At 44.2% G+C, this 15,175-nt stretch overlaps 1 protein-coding gene across 1 annotated transcript in view; it reads right to left on the reverse strand.

Moving 5' to 3' along the window:
* The window catches only part of SORCS3 (sortilin related VPS10 domain containing receptor 3), a 630,771-nt gene that overhangs the window by 102,055 nt on the left and 513,541 nt on the right, over positions 1 to 15,175 (reverse strand). Inside the window, exons 10-12 of the mRNA XM_032178305.2 lie at positions 10,836 to 10,982; positions 9,140 to 9,242; positions 2,531 to 2,607 (exon numbers count right to left, since the gene is read on the reverse strand). Coding sequence (XP_032034196.1) covers positions 2,531 to 2,607; positions 9,140 to 9,242; positions 10,836 to 10,982 — 327 coding nt within the window. The remainder of the gene's footprint in view (positions 1 to 2,530; positions 2,608 to 9,139; positions 9,243 to 10,835; positions 10,983 to 15,175) is intronic.

Raw genomic sequence — 15,175 nt, forward strand, 5'->3', positions numbered from 1 at the left:
CTTCCTGATCTATTCAAATGTTTGCTAATTTGTCAATGGTCTGTGTTTTATAGTGTTGTTCATACATTATCTAGGAACTTAAAAGACAATTTCCTACCCACTATGGTAAAACTAATAACTGATATAGCTACCATCTCCCTGCAAGTTGGATGAAGACCCAAGTTGGGTGTCTATGAATCCCTACTCTAAGTGGTCATTGAAACACAGTACTTCCAGGGACCTAACATTATTCATTCTTTATTTCATCTATTTGTCTGTTACTTACCCATCCATTCACTCATTCATTCTCTTATTCAGTGTTACATCCAACCGTCCATCCCTCCATCTACCCGTAGGCATTTTCTAAGCACTGACTTCAATACAAGGTTCCAAGTTAAGAGAATTTCAGACCTAAGCCCACATATATCAATGCTTATACCAGATATGACTTTTATATCTCCAACCTTAAACAGGAAAACTATTTCTCCAGCAGAGAACTAATCTCAACTGTAGATCTTCTAGGGGAAAGTATGCTTGGAGAATTCCTACAGCACTTAACCACTGATGGTGGTTCATGCAGCCTAGATGGAGAAGTTGGGATGGTGAGTTAAGTGAAGAGGGCTAGAAGAGGATGAGGAGATGATACAGTCAGATTTAAAGGGTGAATGTGTAAGAGGAATGGGGCCTCCTATATATATGCCCCAGGGAACCTTAGAGAGCACAGTAGTTTCTCAGTCCTAAACCTCTTTTTTTACATATTTATCTTCAAAGAAAAGAAAAATGTCCCTATTAATGATGAGCCCCAATGCACAAAGGACCTAAGGGTGATTCACTTATATGCCAGATATAAACATAGACTGAGTCTGCAATGCTAGGCTTTTCTCTCCAGAGCTTAAAGGGTGGCTCTGTGATAAGCCACATAATGGAGATGCTGGGTTGAACCCTAAGAATGAGGAACACAGGAAGAGGCACTGGGGAGGAGGGAGAAGTTATCCTTATCCTTTCCTCTTGATTTTACCATCTGGCCACTGCTCATTTTTGCCCTGTTTAGTACTGGAGTGAAAAAGTAGATTCCTTAGCTGTTTATGAAAGAAGGAAAGAAAAAGCAGTGACAACATTGGTCAGGTGAGCTACTTCTTGAGGTAGAGAGGCCTCCCGAAATGGTTTGTCTATGAGGAGATTTTGTACCAGATGAGTTTCTATTCCAGCTTCCACCCTCCTTTGGCTCTCATAATAGGTTATTTTACATTTTGAAGGGTATGATCTTATTTATGTATCTGTTCCCCAGCCACCCGATTATGGCCTTGTGGGTAGGAATCTTAACTTATTATTGACTGTGTGCCATGCAGTACTTGACATAGATGCTTTTGTCTCATAGGTACTTGTTAATTTTTACAACGCTGGTAGTGCTGACACTGGTGGCAATGGGGATGATGATGATGGTGGTGACGACAATCTTCACTAACGGATCCAAACAGGAACTTGTCTAACAAGAGTTCATATGGTGACTCTACCTTTACCATCAAGATATTCATTGTCTTTCTCTTGTCTTCTCCACGGAGAAACTGTCCACTTTTAAGACTTAGTAAAATGCCACCCCTCCTTGTGATGTCTTTCCTGGTTTCTCCAGCAGAATCAATTCGTCTCTTTTCTTTGTATGCTAACAATGCCACTAAAATATTATTATCACCCTGAACTATAGTTAGCTAGCTACGAACCCATTTCTTCTAGTTAATTTTGAGCTTTTTAAGGAAAGGGACTCCAAAGTATTCAATTACCTCCTGGAGCCTGACACCTAGTTGACATTGTATAAGTCTATTTGTCCAATATAGTAGCCATAAGAGAGTATTTAAATTTAAATTAATTAAAATAAATAAAATTAAAAATTAAGTTCCTCTGACACAGTAGTCATATTTCAAGTGGCCCATAGCTGCACGGACAAGCACAGATACAGAACTTTTCCATCATCGCTGAACATTCTATTGGACAGCATTGCTGTAAGTGTTTGTAAAACTGAATTAACATTTCATGCAGTCATATATCTGTTTCATACTTACTCATATATAAGCATATAAGCTGTTCCATACTTACTCAAGACAGTCTACACAATACTTAAACAACCACTGACTTCCATGGCTTTGTCAGTTTTAATTCTAATCCTTGCATTTTGTAGATACAGAAACACATCCCCAAAGGTGAAGAGACCAGCTTGCCAAGAACTCTTGGCACACTAATGATAAAAACAGTTTTATCAGTTGTATCCCCAGCAACCAGCACAGTACTTAGCATCTGGACCTGTTACATACATATGGCTGAAGGAAAGAATAAGTGAACTGGGAAAATTCCAGTTCCTCCTATTCCCTGCCCAATGCCCTTCTCATTTTACCCCATTATCCCCCTAACCTGCCAGCCAATTGCCAAACTGAACAGCTGCTTCAAATGTTTTGAGACTATAAAGTCATAATGAGGCTGAGAATCTATAGGATGGAGAGAGAGATTGGTAGAACTTACTCTAAATGCCTCCTCCCTTTTTCTCAATTCACCCAGTTACCTGTCTCCACGTGTTGCCCCCATCGGAGGAGATGAACACACCAATATCAGTATATGAGAGCTCCGGGCCAATGTTGCCTGAAACGTAAGCAGATCATTTGAGATTGTTAGGAGTTTACCAATTAAGTGTGCTTAGGGCTGAGGGATGGGAGAGCAGAGAGTAAAGGTTTTCTAAGTGATATTTATAGCTAATTTGTGCAGTTTCTTTTCTAGTGTCATATCAAAAGCCCAGCAGGACGAAAAACCCAATATGGGAAAAAATCTAAATAGTATGACAGAAATGCATCATTCAATGACATGAGTCAAAGACTGAATATCGATTAGTTCAGGTCTCTTGAATTATTCACTCTGTATACCAATAATCTCTTACATTGCTCCTGACAGGTGTCCCCTGAAGGAAGCAAAGAGTGGAAGAGTAGACACATATGGAGAAACTGGGCATAGGAGCCTGAGAAAAAAACTGGTGTGTGTGTGTGTGTGTGCATAACTGTGTGTCTGTGTGTGTGTTTGAAACTCGTCAGCATGTCCTTTGAGTGCCAGGCAGTTGAGTGACCCAATGGTACAGACTATGTAACCTAAATTATACAGTGCCCAGAAGAAGATGACCACACTCAGCATACCATGGCCATCAAGCACGGCAGGAAAAGAAGTCACCTGGCTTATGCCTAGACCAACCATACTTGCTGCTTCCATCCCTTCACACTCTCCTCTCTGCCCTTCTTTTTCTTCCCCTGGCACTCCATCACCTTGTGGCTATGCTTATTAAAAAGAAAGTGGTCAAGCTTTTCTAGTCCATCTATATTGATTTAGTTTTCCCAATGGGCAGCCCGCTTCTCAGAGCCTAAAAAAAGGCCCCCAACCTAATAGTGCTCAATAAATAACTGTGGAATGAATGAATGGGAAAACAAATGACTGTATCATGTTCCAATGCTGATGTGCACTTGAGGAAGTTCTGACAACCAGGAAGGAACCCTAAACATGTAAGAGTTTATCTTACTGGCTGATATTTTTTCTTTAAAAATAGCAGGAAGTCCCTCCCTCCCTCCCTCCCTTCCTTCTGTCCTTTCTTTCTTTCTTTCTTCTTTTCTTTTCTTCCCTCTGTGGCCCAGGCTGGAATCTAGTCAGCTCGCTACAGACTCCCTGCCTCCAGCTCCCGTGATTCTCCTGCCCCGGCCTGCGGGCCGCCTGGGATTGCCGGCGCGCGCCACCACCGCTGCCTGCTTTTTCTCCTTTGGCTGGAGGCGCGGTTTCGCCGTGTTGGCCAGGCTGGTCTCCAGCTCCTGACCCCGAGTGCTCTGTCCGCCTCGACCTCCCGAGGTGCTGCGATTGCAGACGGAGTCTCGCTCAGCTCACTCGGTGCTCGGTGTTGCCCGGGCTGGAGCGCGGTGGCGTGGTCTTGGCTCGCTGCAGCCTCCGCCTCCCAGCCGCCTGCCTTGGCCTCCCAGGGTGCTGGGATTGCAGTCCCTGCCCGGCCGGCCGCCGCCCCGTCTGGGAAGTGAGGGGCGCCTCTTCCCGGCCACCCATTGTCTGGGAAGTGAGGAGCGCCTCTGCCCGGCCACCCATCGTCTGGGAAGTGAGGAGCGCGTCTGCCCGGCCGCCCCGTCTGGGAAGTGAGCGCCTCTGCCCGGCCGCCCCGTCTGGGAAGAAGTGAGGAGCGCCTCTGCCCGGCCACCCCGTCTGGGATGTGGGGAGCGCCTCTGCCCGACCGCCCCGTCTGGGAGGTCTACCACGAGGCCAGAAGCAATGTGGGGGCTGGACGTGGTGGCTCACGCCTGTAGTCCCAGCACTCTGGGAGGCCGAGGCGGGTTGATCACTTGAGGCTAGGAGTTCAGGACCAGCCTGGCCAACATGGCAAAACATATGAAAAATACAACAGACAAACCAACCAACCAACTCAGTGACAACAAAACAGGTCTACCCTGGAGTCATACTCTAATTTTTTCTATTTTCCTCCCTTTCTGATCCTTTATCCCACTTTCTTTTTCTTCCTCTTCCTTCTCCTTCTTCTTTGTCAAATAGAGGATTGAGTTATTATCATTGATCCATATAAAGCCCCTCTCTCATTTATTTTCTTTAATTCCCACTCCCCATTTCTATTCCCCGTCTTCCCATGTGCAACCTTCCTAATATGTTTGATATGCATCTTTTTGTTTGTATGTATTTTTAGAAAATGTTTATTGTTTTGTGTGCAAAAAAATTAATAATAAAACTAAATTTATGAGAAAAAAATAAAAAAATAAAAAAATAAAAATAAAAATAGCAGGAAGAGAATGTTAGCTCCCACACATCTGTAGCCTAAATAGGAGCACAACAAAAATGCAATAATGAAAATGTTAATTGAGCTCCTGACATTTAATGCTTCAAGATGAGAAATTAAAGCCAGGCTACAGCTTGTCAAGCTCCCATCAGCATCAGGGAGCACACAAATAGCCAACTTGTTTTGAGACTCAAGTTTCCAAAAATAACCCTGGGCTCAGGGCTCAGGGCTCAGGGTTCAGGCAGTAGGTGTGGGAAGAGTAGGGAGAGGCTTGGTGAGTAGATCCATGGAGTTCTGTCTTGAATTTGGAATTCAATTTCCCAGATACAGGTTTTAGAAGACACAGGTAAGGAAAGTAAAGGGAAACGGGGAGGAGAATATCAACTCTAGTCGCTTAGTGGTTGTGCTAACCTGGAGCGTTGTGTTAAGAAGGATTCTTTGGTTTCGACAGAATAGAATGTGGTGGTGATCAACAGATGTCTACCAACAGCGACAGAGAGAGAGGGAGGCAGGAGCACTGTTGCTCCAGAGCTGTGAATCTTCCATCCCTGGCATGGCTTCTAAGGATCTAGCTTATCACTCCTCACCTTCCTTAGAAGCTGGTTCTGTCAACATCTTTAGCCTCTTTCAAAGCTCGACTAGATGGATTTTGGGGGCCTTATGGTGGTAAGAACCCAAGGCTCACAGTGAACTCTATTTGTGGAAATATCTTCTGTCAATTGAAAAGACCCCTGAAAGAAAATGCTACTGATCACAGAGACCAGAAAGTTGGTTCCCAGATGAAGGGACAGCAAAGATGTACCCAGGAGAAGTTGATCTTTGAACATGTACAGTCCTTAGGTGGCTCTGTGGGTGATTTCTGATAGGAAGAGCTGGAGTTATGGTGTCAGAGGAGGAGGAGTTGAAAAATAAGCCTTGCTGGCTGAAGTGGAATTGGAGCTCAGCTAGAGTGGCTGCCAACCATGTTAGAAGAAGGGGATGCAGCTGTTGCCCACTTGAGTGGCATGATGAGAGAGGAGGGGGAGTGAGATGGAGAAGAAGAAGAACTGGGATCTTTTCTCACCAACAGCTTGGCTGGTAAATGATGGAGGGCCCATTGCCTTTTTGGAAGTTTTAAACAACTTGCTTTTACCCTCATTTCCTCCCAGTGCTATCTTTCTCTGCTCCTTAAATATTTTTGAAAAAAAAAATAAAAGGGAGAGAATTTGGAAGTCCTCTGAGGGCTAGTGACGCTTCTCTCACCACCACTCATGCCAGAGGGAGTTGCTGCCCATACAGGGTGGCTACAGGCTCAGTGGGGAGGAAACTGACAGTATACAATGAACTTGCCCCTGCAGGGGCAGGGGTAGGAGGAGGGCCTCCACAGAAAGAACAACAGGAGGGTGTGAACATTCAGAGTTTACAGGAAGCCTGGCAGGGGGTCTGGTTAGCTGTGGAGCTGGCATGGAAAGGGGCTCAGAGATGGGTCTGGCTGAATGGCTACAGAACAGAGCACTAGAGGTGGAATCAGCGAGAGTGTGGGCTGGGACATGACGCCTGTTTCCACCTGCCCACAGTCTCTTCATCTCTAAATTGAGGAGTATAGTAATTGCCATTTCTACATCATCGTGCAGTTATGCAATCAAGTCAAGAAAAGCAAGCTTTGGATGCTGTAAGGCAATGCGAGGATGTGAGGTCTTTATTACTAGCTTGAAACCACAGCGTTAAGGATATTAGGAACCCTAGTGTTTCTGCTTGCAAAAGGCAATTGCCAAACTCCATACTGGAATTCCATCTGCCTTTGGAGATGTCCTCAACCAGGAGTTAAGAGATGAATCCCAGGGTATGCTTTTATCCACGCAGCTTCCCTGAGACCACATCTCAGTGCCAAGTGGGAAAAGGGAGTCAGCAGTGGGAGTGGAGAGAGCCCAGGGTGGCTGACACCTGAAGGCAGGTGGAAGGCACGGATATGGGAAAGGACTCTGCAGGGGCAGGCTCCATGCAGGCCACTGAAGGCATAATTGGCTGACGTCATAGTTGTCTTCCTGACAGCAAATAACCTCCCAAGGTGTCCAGGGCAAGCAGGGTAAGGAGAAGCTGGGTATGAAGAGGCACGTGCCAGTGACTTAGCCCTGGCTTTTCATCAGGATCTCATCGGCTGAGTTATATCCCTCCCAAAGATCCAGGGGATGGCAAAAAGCCTCAAGAATTACAAGGGGAGATAAAAAGAAATTAGCGATTCTGATACACATGGACAAAAAAATTCAAAAGTAAATCTTTAATGCCTGTGTGTTTGCTAATTTACAAAGTACTAATTTAGAAGCAATATGCTGGTCACAGGTAATAACAACTACCATTAATCCTACCTTATGATACTCTGTGCACTCTGCTGGGTCTTATAGACACACACTTCCATCTCTAATTTTTAAAACACCCTCACAGTTTTACAGATGAGAAAAATGAAGCTCAGAGTTTAAAAACTAAGCCAAATGCACAAACCTAATAAGTGTCAGGGCTCAGCCTGGAAAGCAGGAGGACAAGGTTCCTGAGTTTCTCTGTGTGCATAGTGCATGCATAGGATTTATGGATTTATTGAAGGAGACGAGCACATTATATTCTTCTGATGTAAGAAGAGTTTTAACTTCTATAACATTAATGATGATAAGCAACATGTACTGAGTATTCAATATGCCCCAGGCACTGTTCTAAGCATTTTACTTATTTATTTATTTATGTATTATTTATTGAGCCAGAGTCTCACTGTGTCACCCAGGCTGGAGTGCAGTGGCACCATCTTGGCTTACTGCAGCCTCTGCCTCCTGGGTTCAAGCAATACTACTGCCTCAGCCTCCCTAGTAGGTGGGACTACAGGCATGCACCACCACACCTGGCTAATTTTTGTATTTTTAGTAGAGACGGGGTTTCACCATGTTGGCCAGCCTGGTCTCAAACTCCTGACCTCAGGTGAACCACCTGCCTCGGCCTCCCAACGTGCTGGAATTACAGGCATGAGCCACTGCACCTGGCTGTTGTTCTAAGCATTTTAAATTCATTGTTTCATTATATCCTGCAATTCTATTATTTTGGTACTATTATGCCCACTTTGCCAATGAAAACACCGAAGTTCAGAGTGGTCAAGCCACAAAGAACAATGCCTGGCTACACACTAAATATTCAGATAATATTAACTTTTATTATTCATCCCTACTTTTTGATGTAGCTTCCAGTTCAGCCCTGGGCCTCCTGCAGGTCTTGAGGAGAGGCATAGGGTCCAGCAGCCCTTGAGTTGGAAAAACCAGTCCACATGGATTGCAGAGTGTGAGAATCACTCCTCCAGCTAGGGGAACAGCAACAGAGCCTGCCTTCATCTTTCCTCAGCCTGGGCTCCCCGAAGCCAGTGGTATTAACCATAGTTGCTCCCAACCATCTGGGGTTGACAGGAGTTGACTGAAATGCCAGAAGGCTATGCCAGCTGTCAATCTGATGAGAGTGGTTCGTCACTGGTGGTATCTAAAAGCTCACACAGTTGGAGGTTTGGAGAAGGAAGCCATGCCTAGAGAGTAGGAACTCCAGGGACGAGAGCTTTGGATTGATGAGAGAAAAAAGAATGTACCAGTGCCAAAAGTCACTGTGAATTTATCTGCTTTCATTAGAAAAATAAGCTGACCAACACCAGAGCTCTAACTTCTAAGATTAGCAGGCTGCCTTCCTTTATGCCATCAATGCATTCCTGAGAAGGTGTATGGAAATGCAGTGCATGCTAATCAGAGCACACTCCCTGGAGACTTTAGCTTTCATCTCAAAGTTGCTTTATCTTCATTTCTGATTGATGCTCAGTGGACAGTGATTCCAACAATGCAAGCTTAAGTTTTTCTGCCCCTTGCCCTCAGGCTCTCAGCCAAGGGGTTAATCATGTGTAAACAAGCCTTTACATGCACCAGAGACCTCCTGATTAAAAACAGCTCTGGGATGGAACCCTTTGTAAAGAATCATCTGTGTAAAGAGAAAACTACCCCAACTTATATTTGGTGAGCTAGGAAGTTCATATATCATGTTTTCTTAAAGTGTGTATTCCCTATTACAAACAACCATTCTGAATGGTCAGTTTACTTTGAGAGAAACTCTGGCCTCTTGCTAAGCACAGGGGACTGCTCTGTGTCTAGGAGGAAGATGCATGAGCCTAGGAATTACAAATGTCTGGAGCTCTTTGTATCTTAGGTTCTTAGATGGGTATTGGGGAACCCTGCATATTTTCTGGGGAGAGTGCTCACAGCTTTCATCTGATGCTCAAGTGAGTCCATGATCCAAAAATAGGTGACAAATTTATTCTAGACACTGTCAGTAAGGAAGACGCCCAAGGAATGTTTTTCTTACCTGTAGCCACCACAAGTCCTGGGGCTGTCTCCTTGCTAGAGATTCTTCCTGAGGAATATGGATTTTCAGAGAGCTGCAGGTGCAGATGTAAGGAACAGAAGGGCTAAAATGGAGAAGGAAATAGTTTCATTCTAGAAAATTCCAGACACCTGTACCCCTACCCCACTAGAGATGGGCTTCCCGATGTTCAGCTCCCAGAAACAGCAAGGCATTGGATGGTGAGTCACACAGTTTTGGGCAGGAGATACCTGCACCTGAGATAGCTGGTATGCTCACATTAGAAGCTCCACTGAGTACCTTCCATAAGCCCCCTCTTGCCTCTGCCCCCCAACCACAGTCTCATGCCTTTCCCTCTCTTCCTCACCCAACCTATCCAAGGTCCAGTTCATGGCTGGCTTTATGAAGCCTCCTTGACCATTCCTTCTAACAGGATGACACTAACATTCTCGCATTTCTGATCTTGACCATCAATTCTGCTTCTTGGAGTTGTAAGGGCCCTCTGGGAGGGGTGAAGAGGGGAAGCTATGTGAACTAGGCCAGGCCCTCCACCTTCTTCAGCCAGATTGTCTCTGTCTCTGTTTTATGTATTTTGTTCTTATTTATAATTTTACTTAAAATATTTGAAGCCATCATCTAAAACCTATATAAGTCTTTGTTCTCTATTTATTCATTTATTTATTCATCTATCCCCATTTGAGTGTTCTTAAAAGAGATTGGGGATTTACAGAGACATATTCTGTACAATAAATACAAATAAGATGAAGAAATAGAAAGAAAGAGAAAATCAGATTAAAATAAGATGAAGCCATGGGTAAGGTTTGAGGAAAAAAAAATTCATGCTGTGACCAGTTCCTAGAGGTAAGCAGGCATTTATCTCTGACCCTCCTAGTACCCAAAGCAAAATTATATGGAATAAGGCTGAAAATTACGAAGCGAAAGGGCTCCATTTGCCGTATTTACCATTGTAGTCCCAATTTTTAACATAGGGTCTAGAATATGATAAGTGGTTAATAAATCTGTTTGAATAAGTGGCAAGAGGAAACTTTTTGCTCAGAAGAAACATAACAATTTCTGGGACCTTAGAATTGTTTCTTACAGCAGTCCTTATTCAGAGGGCACTAAGGATTGTGGATTTTATTGTTAATGAACCGTCTTGCCTTCTCACACAGAGCAGAAGCACCTGGAGCCAGAGATACCATCTCACACATCATGTCTTCCATGGTGCCTACCTCAGTATTCCATACAACAGGAATCCTAGAAATGCTGATAGATTAACTGTCCCATATGGACGTTCCAGCCTAAGTGCCCCTGGATTCTCAAAGCAACTTTTGCTTGCCTCAACATCTAGCAAGCATTTACCAAAACACAATGCATCATGTTAGTATCAGTTAATAGATGCATTACTACTACTGAGCTGTGCCTGGGACCCTTGAGCACAGGCTCCTTCTCTTATATATTTCTTTGCCTTACTATGAGATGGAGCACATAGTAGATCCTCAGTAAATGTCTGCATAATTCAACTGGGCCTTTCACCCAATTGGTGCTGCAGTCTGGGTCCACAGACCAATGCCCTGCAAGTTTTAGAAAATTACTGCTCTGCACCACCTGAGTTCCTAAGACCCTTTGATGAAACAAAGCCCTTGACACAGCTTCCCCAGCCTGCCCTGTGAACTTCCCATGAGGCTGAGTGACTGACCAGCAGGCAGTGCACTGGGCTTCCTCTCAGGTCCACATCCGGAGCTTGCAGCAGGCGCCAATCCCTGCCTTTGTTGTAAGTGATGTATGTCTTCACCTGGTCGTCCACCTTCTTGTTTGCCAGAAATATCCCTTTGATACCTGCTACCTAGGAAAAAAGGTGAGAGCTGGAGAACGATGCTGGGCCAACATGACTTTGGTCTTGGAGAAGCCCTTAGAGAAGCCCCAGAATTTCCCACGGCATGTTGGGGTTCCAAGCAAGAAAAGAAGGAACATGATAGGAAACAGTGAATGCCATGTGGTCTCTGAAAAATGTTAAAGAAGTTCATCTCTGAACCTTATGTCACCCCTAGATGTCCCTGTCTATGCTTACCCATCTGTTTTTTCCCACTTTGCTCGTCTCTGTACTTTGTTCCATAGGACTTTATCTTTAATTAACTATTAACATTCCCTCTGAGGTGGGAGTGGCTGACAAGAACTGAAGGAGTTACCCCTCCCAGCAAACATGCGTTTCTGCTCAGGAGAGGCCTGTAGATGGGTATTTCATAACAATGGAAGTTGAGGCACTGTGATTAGTAGTAATGAAGATATCCTGGGGCAGATGATCCAGCTTAGAGGCCTGGCATCTGTCTATTTCCATGCCACTAGCTCACTATGTGACTATGGATAACTCCCATATCAGCTGTGGGATTCAGCCAACGGTCTCTTTGAAATTGGTGGAATAAGCCCTGTTCCTCTTCTTTTTCCCAGTTGGCTGGCAAAGGATCTGCGAGACTATGCAAAGCACTCACCAGTGTTCCCCTGTTTTGAGATTTGCATGCCTTTGATATTTTGCTGGGAAAAGAGCATCACCACAAAACAAGTAGCTAGAGGATTAAAGGAGATTTATCACCCAGAAGGGTTCTAGGGTAAGTACAAATTCTACCCAAACTTTTATTCCTTATATTCTACATGCTGGGCAAGGAAAGCAGATATTTAGAATGACAACGTCCTGCATCAAAGAAAGATTCCCTTAACTCTTTTTCCATAGAAGTTATAGCATGTTTCAAAGGCAAATAGCAAATAGCACATTGCCAAAGGCAATTCAATTAGTTTAAATATATATAAACAATAGGTTCAATGGCAGGTTTTGTGGGTGATACTCAGATACCTTAAAGTTTTAATTGTATGTATCCCCCATTCTTCCAGTATCATGGTTAACTGAGGTTTACTCACTTTGGAGAGAATGCCAGTGGGAGAAAAGGGTAAGATTTCACAGAAGTGAGCTTATTTTTTTGTTTTCAAATGACATAATTTAATTGACGAAATAAAAAATCTTCTTTTCTTTTTTTAAGTAACCTGATTGGCCTTGAAAGAGAATGCCAGCCCAAATAAGAATAAACAAACAAACAAACAAATGGACAGAGAATCTCAGGAGGAGAATAGAATTATCTGGAAGGACGCCACCAGGGGAATTTGACAAAGGGCCAACAATGGAATTGATTAGATTCCTACCTGGAACAGTGGGTAGGTAAGCAGAGAAACTAAGGTAGGGGAGGGGCATGATGTCTGAGCCATGCCCTCCCTAGAGACCTCCTCCCTGCCCTAATGGCTTAAAGTCAGGGCCATTTCAGGAAGTACAGCATCTCAAATGCTCATCTAGGGGCTATGAGCCCCTCAGATCACCTCAGTCTTTAAAACCAGCTGCAATGGTGCATCTCCTAAACCTGACTACTAATCATTCCTCACCTCACGGAGAATGGAATCTGAGATTCTCTAGAAACTTCTACCTGATGAGGCCTTTCAGTGTTCTGTTTAGCCACAGAGCTGGTGCCTTTTCTGCTAGACCACCAGCTAATGATTCCAGAAAACTCACTCCCCTAAACCAGTTACCCTCTCCCACATGTACCCAGGGCCTTGCTATCCACTTCTTGGATGAAAATATTTGGATCAGACTCAGACACCTTGGCCCCGGTTCAGTTTTTCCTGGGGAGCGGCTGTGGCCCTCTCTGATGCCCCCAGCTCAATGCATCACAGAAAGAATTCCAGCCACTCAGCAACCTCTTGTGATCTTCCGGGTGAGCAGGTTAACAAATTAAACAATCATTACCATTACCATTACCATGTTTTCCCACTGAGCACTTCACCACTTGGACAGGCATTTTCTGTGTGTCCCACATATTCTGAGAACAAAACCAGAGGAATGGGGACTGAAAAGACGTAGAAAGGACAGACTCCCAGGGAACCCACTTGCAGCTGTGAGGGTGTTTCTCCTGCAGTTGTACATAATGCCGCAGCAATCTCCTTCCCGTCTGAAAGAAATGGAACATTTCCCACTTGTGTTTGGATAGTTCAAAGCCCTTACATTATTACTGAATCGCTTTTTGGTTTCATGTCTTGTATAAATGGACTGCAAGTTTGGAGGGTACTTGGCTTTTGTGTGTCCTAAGCCAACAGCTTTCACACTTTTTGACTGCAACCCAAGTAAGAAACACATTTATGTTGCAACCCAGTAGACCCATACTCATATATGCATGTATGTGTACACACGTATGTACACATGTATTTCTAAGACAAAAGTATTATGAAAGACTACGCACCCTCACTCAATGCAATGTGAAGGAATTGGAGAATGAGACATGCATTTTTACTCGTCCTCATCCAAGGAGGTACATAGCATTGAATTAACTTTAAACATACTTCCTCCCACTGTTGTTTGAAATCAGATGTTTGGCTGCTGCTGATTATTTCAGCAGTCCAGGGAGAAGGGTACCAGCTTGTGATGGCGCCCACAGACTAGGACAATACAAGGTGTCTAGCCTGTGTGGCCCACTTTCCCTCTGGGAATCAATTTGAGTGCAAAGGGAAACTGACAGCAGGCCCCTTGGCGGAATGCTGAGTCCAGGTGGCACGGTCATCTGTTGGTCACCTCCCAGAGACCTCAGGACAGAGAAGCCAGGGCTCTGCTGAGAAATGCAATTACCATGTTCTGCCTTGGGCTGTCCCTAGAGTCCCACCTGTGGTGAGGGGCTGAGGAAGTTTGGTTCAGGGAAAAAAGTCCCTGTGGAGTCTCTAAGCAGCTGTCCTTCTGGCCCGATAAGGGTCTCTGAAGGTCATGATAAAGCAGAGGGAAGATGACAGGCTCTAGGGAGAGGAAAGCAAGGAAACATCAATAAGATGGGCAAAGAGACCAGAATACTGAGGCTGGCTGGGAAGTTTCTTTTTTTTTTTTTTTTTTTTTCAGATGGAGTCTCACTCAGTCACCTGGGCTAGAGTGCGGTGGCACCATCTCAGCTCATTGCAACCTCTGCCTCCTGGGTTCAGGCAATTCTCCTGCCTCAGTTTCCTGAGTAGCCAGGATTACAGGTGACCGTCACTACGCCCAGTTATTTTTTTGTATTTTTAGTAGAGATGGGGTTTCACCATGTTGGCCAGGCTGGTCTCAAAATCCTGACCTCATCATTCGCCTGCCTCGGCCTCCCAAAGTGCTGGGATTACAGGCGTAAGGCACCGTGCCTGGCCTGGAAGTTTCATTTTATCCATCCAGGTATACTGGGTCCAGTTATTTAGTCACTGAAGAAAAGCAAATCACACCCGCGATGAGTTACCACTAAATCCCCATCAGAACAGCTACACACACACACACACACACACTCTCTCTCTCTCTCTCTCTCTGTCAAACCAAGCAAGTGTTGCTGAAGATGTGAAGCAGCTGCTACTCTCATACCTTGCTGGTGGAAATGAAAAATCCCACAGCCACTTTTGGAATAATTTGGTGGCTTCTTATAAACATATACTTACACTCAACTCAGCAATCCTACTCCTAAGTATTTACCCATGAGAAATAAAAATTTATGGTCAAGAGAATGTTTATGGAAATTTTATTCATAATCACACAAAATTTTAAAAAGTAACCTAAATGGTCTTCAGCTGGTGACTGAAAAACAACCTCTGTCATATCCACACAACAGAATGCTGCTCAGAAACAGAAGGAACTGATGTATTCAACAATGTGGGTGAATCTCAAATGCATTATTCTAAGGGAAAAAAAAGTCAGACTGAAAAGGTTACCTACTGTATAATTCCATTTACTCACCCTCTAGAAAAGGCAAAACTAAAGACAAAGAGAGGTCAGGTGTGTGTTTGTCAGTGACTTTGGGGTAGAGAAGGGTGGACTACAAAAGGGCAATAAGGGAATATTTGGGAGTAATGGAACTCTTCTATGTCTTGATTGTGATTTGTGCACACATTTACACACCAGAATGCACAAATCAAAACTCACAGAACTGTATACTAAAAGGGTAAATTTTACTATACATAAATTATACCTCCATAAAAATGCAAAAAAAAATGAATAGTGAG

This window comes from Hylobates moloch, unplaced genomic scaffold, assembly GCF_009828535.3.
Source record: "Hylobates moloch isolate HMO894 unplaced genomic scaffold, HMol_V3 SCAFFOLD_3, whole genome shotgun sequence".
NCBI classification, from domain to species: Eukaryota; Metazoa; Chordata; class Mammalia; order Primates; family Hylobatidae; genus Hylobates; species Hylobates moloch.